The 6,617-nt window shown below is 51.1% G+C and overlaps 2 protein-coding genes across 2 annotated transcripts in view; one reads left to right on the forward strand and one right to left on the reverse strand.

Annotated features, from left to right (window-relative positions):
* The window catches only part of LOC103377514 (vegetative cell wall protein gp1-like), a 4,330-nt gene extending 2,354 nt beyond the window's left edge, over nt 1-1,976 (reverse strand). The window contains exons 1-6 of the mRNA XM_008308351.3: nt 1,937-1,976; nt 897-1,317; nt 778-821; nt 586-692; nt 402-491; nt 26-298 (exon numbers count right to left, since the gene is read on the reverse strand). Of these exons, the coding sequence (XP_008306573.2) occupies nt 26-298; nt 402-491; nt 586-692; nt 778-821; nt 897-1,317; nt 1,937-1,976 (975 nt within the window). The remainder of the gene's footprint in view (nt 1-25; nt 299-401; nt 492-585; nt 693-777; nt 822-896; nt 1,318-1,936) is intronic.
* A 132-nt stretch (nt 1,977-2,108) lies between these two features.
* On the forward strand, nt 2,109-4,307 carry LOC103377513 (neutral cholesterol ester hydrolase 1-like). The gene is made up of 5 exons (XM_025054355.1): nt 2,109-2,288; nt 2,789-3,002; nt 3,080-3,149; nt 3,237-3,408; nt 3,541-4,307. The coding sequence occupies exons 1-5, from the start codon at nt 2,154-2,156 to the stop codon at nt 4,150-4,152; spliced, it is 1,203 nt and encodes a 400-aa protein (XP_024910123.1). The 5' UTR covers nt 2,109-2,153; the 3' UTR covers nt 4,153-4,307.
* The last annotated feature ends 2,310 nt before the right edge of the window (nt 4,308-6,617 follow it).

The following is a 6,617-nucleotide window of genomic DNA, read 5'->3' on the forward strand; positions in this document are numbered from 1 at the left end:
GTGGCTGGGCGGGCTGCGGAGGCACCTGGGGCAATTGCTTTGGTGGCTGGGCAGGCTGCTGAGGCACCTGGGGCAACAGCGGCTGCTGTGGAGACATTTCAGTGGGTAGGTGTGGTACCATTGAAAACCACTGGGGGAACTGTGGTAATGACAGTGGAGGCCACTGGGGAACCTGTAGGAACTGCAGTGGAGGCCACTGAGGAACCAGTGGCTGGGGGGGCAGTTGCCCAGATGGGCCAGCATGTTCCTGGGGGGCCGGCCCCTCACCCACTGGAGGGTAGGCTGGGTCTTCATATGCCTAGAACCAAGGACATCATTTTATTTTCCATCCTTTCAGTTTTTCTTTAAATGAGAGAGGGGTAAAAAAAATAAAAATAAATTAAAAAAAAAACAAAACTTACCAGCTCCAGGGGGTGCTGTTGCATCATGGGGTGCATGTATGTTTGAGGGATATGTGGCTGCTGGGAGTTAGGCTTCTGAAACTGGGAAACCTGTGAGAGAACAAGTAGAACACATGTTCAACTGTCAGCTGTGGCCAAACCTGAGGTTGGACCCCGAGCCCAGGTGTGGACCAGGAGGACTTGCCTCATTTGCCCCTGGTGTCCCATTGTTCAGTAGAGCGCCACCTGGATTGTCAAAGTGGCCTGAAACCGATTCCCTCCCAGGATCATAGACAGAACCAACACTGTAAGCTGTAGAGACACTTGAATTAGAACACGTTCACAGCCCGGTCAATGGTCAAAGGTCAGTGGTCAAAGGTCAGGTACTGACACTCACCCTCTACACCGTGTCCACCTGTAACCAAGGACAACAGGAGCCACCTGGAAAAGACCTCCTCAAATAAGTACATGTGCTGACAACACCCTGAACCAGAGAAGAGAACATGTTTCACTGACCTCAGGAGGAAGAACATGGCTGGAGAACAGGGGCCTGGAGAACAGGGGCCTGGAGAACAGGGGTCCTGGAGAACAGGGGCCTGGAGAACAGGGGCCTGGAGAACAGGGGTCCTGGAGAACAGGGGCCTGGAGAACAGGGGTCCTGGAGAACAGGGGCCTGGAGAACAGGGGTCCTGGAGAACAGGGGCCTGGAGAACAGGGGTCCTGGAGAACAGGGGCCTGGAGAACAGGGGTCCTGGAGAACAGGGGCCTGGAGAACAGGGGTCCTGGAGAACAGGGGCCTGGAGAACAGGGGGCCTGGAGAACAGGGGCCTGGAGAACAGGGGGCCTGGAGAACAGGGGCCTGGAGAACAGGGGGCCTGGAGAACAGGGGCCTGGAGAACAGGGGGCCTGGAGAACAGGGGCCTGGAGAACAGGGGGCCTGGAGAACAGGGGCCTGGAGAACAGGGGGCCTGGAGCACACGGGCCTGGAGAACAGCAGGAGCAGCTCCTTCAGCTGGAGGTAGAACCTGTGAAGAGAACGAGAGCAGCGGTCGACTCCTCCTTATAACAGCCTGACTCAGGTGTCCACTAATTGGTCACAGGTGAGTGGTGAGTGGTTAACGGTGGGCGTGTCCAGTAAACAGGAGCTGGCCTTCATGGACTGACTGGGATTTGAACACAGCACACCTGCTGGACTGTCCTGGAAGTTCAGTGTTTTCCTATGAACAGGGAACTCCAGCTGTGACGTTGTTTAAACACATTTTCATTTTTCAACAGCAGTTTTTTTCTCTCTTTTTTTTCTTTTAGTCCTTTTTTGCCTTATTTGTATTTTTTCCTTTGTGTCATGTTTGCTTGTTTTTGCCATATGTTTTATTTGTTTGCTTTATTTTAGAAAAATCAGATTTTTGAAAAGGTCATAATCTGGATTTATATTGTAGAGGGAAAACGTCAGTATTTTGAGAATATGTAAGTCGTATTAATTTAATTAAATATTTTTACATACAGTTGGAAAATGGAAATATATCTTAGCATTCTCAGAACAAAAAGAATGTACTGACTCGTTTTTATCTTTTTGTCTCGTTCTGTGATGTCTACCATCGTTCTTTCAAGGTTCAATTTAAAATAAATAAATGTATCTTTTCAAATGCTGTGACGACGGTACTTCAGCTCTGTTTGTGTGTCAGATTAACAGCTCGTGGGCGGGACTGGTTCTGAGCCCCGGAGGCGGGACGTTGTTCCTCTCACTGGACCACAGAGCAGTGCTGTCACCGCAGGATGAAGCTGCTCCTGGTCGTCTCCGCACTGTTGGCGGCCTCCGCCTGCTTCATCTATCGGCCGGTGCCGAGTGGCGTGAGCGAGCCGTGGAAGCTGATGCTGCTGGACGCCTGTACCCGCTTCATGAGGACCTTGGTGAGGGAGCAGAGAAGTGAGACGAGGACAGTGAACGACAGTAAAACAAGGAAGTTAATAAGTGACCGTTATAACCGGTTGAGAAATGTTGACTTTTGTTGTTGTACCGAGACGTTAGTTCAGCTGCTCCGGGACACGGGGAATAAAACACCTGACAAGTATTTAATACTTTGGAGAATTCAAGAAAATGTTCATCTAAATCTCAACATTCACCCGGTGCTATACGTCTATGTGCAGGTTGTAAAACTCAGGCTCCACAGAAGAGGAGGTCAGCAGCGCCACCTGTCACCCACTGACAGCACTGTCATTTAATCTGTTTTTCCATGGTTCAAGGTCCAAGTAGATTTCATACAGACACGGTGTGACGTTGAAGTGCTGTTAAAAATAAATCAATAAATAAATCCACTCACTTTAATACTGTTCATTTAACAACTTGGTTTATATTTATGTTGTGGTTTCTCCTGTTTTTACAGTGACTCTTGACACCTTTCTGTTCCCAGGGTACCGTGGGTCACTGGCTGGGCCTGGGCTCTCTCGTCAACACCGTCTCCTCCAGGATGATGATGGCGGACGCTCGCTCTGACGCTGACGTCACGGTGGTGGACACCACACTGGGCGGGCTGCCCACCAGAGTGTTTGTGGCAAAGAGTGGGGAGAAGCTGAAGAGGGGAGTGTTGTATTTCCACGGAGGAGGTTGGGCCTACGGCAGCGGCCGGGAGTACAGGGACTCCCGCCGACTGCCGTGACCTTTGGTTTGACCTCAGACTCACTCACCTCTGACCTTTTGACAGGCTGGAAGTTTTACGACAGCCTGTTGCGCAGAGCAGCCAAAGATCTGGACGCCGTTGTCATGTCCGTCGAGTGAGTGTCGTGACAGCACACGTGCACGTTTTCAGACCCGTTCACAGAGTGACTCCAGCTGCTGTTCCTGTGCTGTCGTTGTCATAGTTACCGCCTGTATCCTGAGGCCGTGTTCCCAGCTCAGTACAACGATGCACTGGCGGCAGCGCGGGCCTTCCTGTCCCCTCAGGTGTTGGAGGACTACAGCATGGACCCAGGGCGGCTGGGCGTGTCCGGAGACAGCGCCGGGGGGAACCTGGCTGCTGCTGTGGCTCTGGAGGTCAACGAAACAAACACACGTGTGAAAAAAAATAAGTGTTTGACTGTTTTCATTCAGATCTAGTACAGTGACAACAAGTGGCCACCAGAGGCAGCAGTCACTGACGGCTGTGACTCTCTCCTCTCTTCACAGACCGGTTCTGACAACAGTCTCAGTGTGAAGTTTAAGGTCCAGGCCTTGATCTACCCGGTGCTGCAGGCTCTGGACTTCAACACGCCGTCTTATGTGCAGAACCAGAATGACTGCATCCTCTCCAGACCCAAGATGGTCCAGTTCTGGCTGTGGTACCTGGGTGGAGACCTGTCTCTGAAGCCCGTCCTGATCGCCAACAACCACAGCTCCGTGGAAGAACCGGCCGTCACCGCTGACATTCGCTCTCGAGTCGACTGGACCTCGCTGCTCCCGGCCCGAGTCACACAGAACTTCCAGCTGGTGGTGAAGGAGAAGGGAACGCCGGGGGTGGTGGACAAGCTGCCGGGGTTAATGGATGTCAGGGCGGCGCCCCTACTGGCGGAGTCCAGTGTCCTGAGCAGAGCGCCCAAGGCCTACGTGATGACGTGCGAGTTTGACGTGTTGAGGGACGACGGGCTCATGTACGTGAGGCGGCTGCAGGACGCTGGTGTCCCCGTGACCAGTGACTACCTGAAGGACGGTTTCCACGGCTGCATTTCCCTGTCATCCATCTTTAACCTGGGACAAAGGAGTGAAGACAGCTACGTCCACTGGCTCCAGCAGAACCTGTAGAGAAGAGTGTGAAGCTTTTAGATTCAGAACACTGTTGTTGTTGTTTGTTCTTTTGACCCGACCAATCACACACAACAAGGTACAAATCAGTCAATCATCAATAAATGAAACAAACTGTGAAATAAATAAATTACAATAAACAACAAACTCAGTCAGATCAACTCGTACTTACTGTGTGTTAGTAAAACCACATAATCCAGCTGTGTTGCAACACATGGCAAAAACCAGCAGAGGGCAGCAGATCAAGCGCATAGAATCAAGAACCTGCTTGGTGCTGACGTCACAGCAACATGGTACAAGACAAGGTGAACAGAGGAACCGAACCAAAGACTCTGTTCATGTGGATGAAAAGGAAACGTTACATTTATTAAGAAAAGACAAGGAATGAAATAAAGTAACAACATACACGTGGGTGAACTCCCACCCAGACACCCAGACACCCCCCCCACTTTATTCCCTGTCTTTTATTAATAAAAGTAACACACACAGTTTCTTTTTTACTTTTTTTCCCAACATGCAATTTGTCCACAAATCCTTCAGTGGAGAAAAATTCAAACCAGAGACGTGGGAGCAGTGGACAAGTTCTGTCCTGTCCTGTCCGCAGTCATCACAACATCTGCAGCGTCTTCTGCTCCAATAGGAAAAAAGATTCATTTTAGTGAAACTCCTGTTTTTCATAATGCTCTTGGTACCAGATGTTGTTACGACGATGCCTTCAAGGTCCAGTCTGGTGACGTGAGCCTCCGCCTCTCACCTGAGACCTAAGAACAACACAGGGGAAGACCTTACTGAGATCATCATCATCATCATCATCATCATCATCATCATCATCTTCATCCTCACTGGTGTCTGATTACAGAGCTGGTAGAAGAACATCCACAGAAGAATGTTAAGAATGAACAAAAAAAGATGTTTTTGTCCAGACAGGACACACACACACACACACACACACACATATCCATATACACACAAACATTGACAGAAAGACAGAAAAAGAAACACACACACACACACACACACACAGCCCTCCATTCCTGATCACATGGGAAACCCCTAAACTGACCAATGAAGAAACAACAGGAAACTTTCAGGGACTTCCCAGAATTTCTAAAATGATTCTGTCTCCTGTCGCTTATGTCAGATTTTTTATGTGTGTGTGTGTGTGTGTGTGTGTGTGTGTGTGTGTGTGTGTTCTACCCAGCTATCAGCTCCTGTGTCCAGATAACACTCTCTCAGACCATGACTGTTGACACAGTTTAAATCTAAACAAACCAACCAGCCCAGGTGTGGTCGGGGGGTCACTGAGGGGTCGGGGGGTCACTGAAGGGTCGGGGGGTAATATCAGAGGATCGTTTTAGACTGGACGTCCAACAGTCCGTGGTTCTGACTGAGATTCACGGCAGAAGAGAAGTTTGGAAACTGGACCACGGGAACTTGGAACAGAAGAGGAAGGACGGGGCAGTGGTGCAGCGGGGAGGTCAGGTGTTTGAAGACGCACCGACAGAAGAACAGTGGCATCAGAGAGACTGGTCTCAGAGTTAGGGCTGCTGCCTGACAGATGTTTATGTCTCCGCCCTGGTGGACACTCATGACGATGACTCATTTCATCTGCTCCCACACAGAGCTGAGGAGGGGATGAGAAAGATCCATCAGAAAAAGTCATTAGCACAGAGACGTTTGAGGAGGGACATCAGGACATCAGGACAACAGACACACGCGTCACGTGTCTGTCGTCCACAGAGACAGAGGCTCAGCTGCTGACAATCAGACGACGTCAGAGAGAACAGGCGATGAAACCGTGATCCAGGTTCAACACCGAGGACAGACGTCCACCTCCAGTCACCACGGGGACAAAGACACAGCCTCACCCCTGACGTCTCCTCCTGCTGCAGTAATCAGTGGCAGCTGTTCCTAATAATCTGAACGCGCTCTGCTCATTTTTTCTAATCTGACATTTCTGAGAAAATCCATACAAAAACCTCTTCATCAGCACCAGGACCGTGGAGCAGGAGGTGGAGCAGGAGGTGGAGGAGAGGCTGGGGAGCAGGAGGTGGAGCAGGGAGCAGGAGGTGGAGGATGGAGGAGCAGGAGGTGGAGGAGAGGCTGTGGAGCAGGAGGTGGAGCAGGAGGTGGAGCAGGAGGTGCTCAAACCGGCTGCACTCTCACCTCCCACCAGGGACACAGACACAGCACTGACTTATTTCTACGACAGATGTTCAGGTGGCCCTGAACAGAACCGGTCCAGATCAGGTTTTCTCCCCCCCAGCCTCCCCGGTCCCCCCTCCTCTGACCTTTGGTCTGTTATTTCAGTGGTGAACTCCCAGCCTTGGTCTGAACCAGTCTCAGTCTGCCACGGAAACAAGAACAATCATCAGAGAACTGCTGGAGACGTGTTGTTATTCAGCCATGAGATGAGAAGGTCAGTGAGGGTGGGGGGAGGACGGGGGGGGGGGGCCGGGGGGCTC

The sequence above is a fragment of the Cynoglossus semilaevis genome, chromosome 3 (assembly GCF_000523025.1).
Source record: "Cynoglossus semilaevis isolate Cse_v1.0 chromosome 3, Cse_v1.0, whole genome shotgun sequence".
Lineage (NCBI taxonomy): Eukaryota > Metazoa > Chordata > Actinopteri > Pleuronectiformes > Cynoglossidae > Cynoglossus > Cynoglossus semilaevis.

Bases quoted from the DNA above. Each gene is read 5' to 3' on its own strand.
- LOC103377513 (XM_025054355.1), top strand. From the start codon at position 2,154: ATGAAGCTGCTCCTGGTCGTCTCCGCACTGTTGGCGGCCTCCGCCTGC. The intron at 3,003-3,079 runs GGGAGTACAGGG...ACCTTTTGACAG, and splicing joins TTGGGCCTACGGCAGCGGCC to GCTGGAAGTTTTACGACAGC. The intron at 3,150-3,236 runs GTGAGTGTCGTG...TCGTTGTCATAG, and splicing joins GCCGTTGTCATGTCCGTCGA to TTACCGCCTGTATCCTGAGG.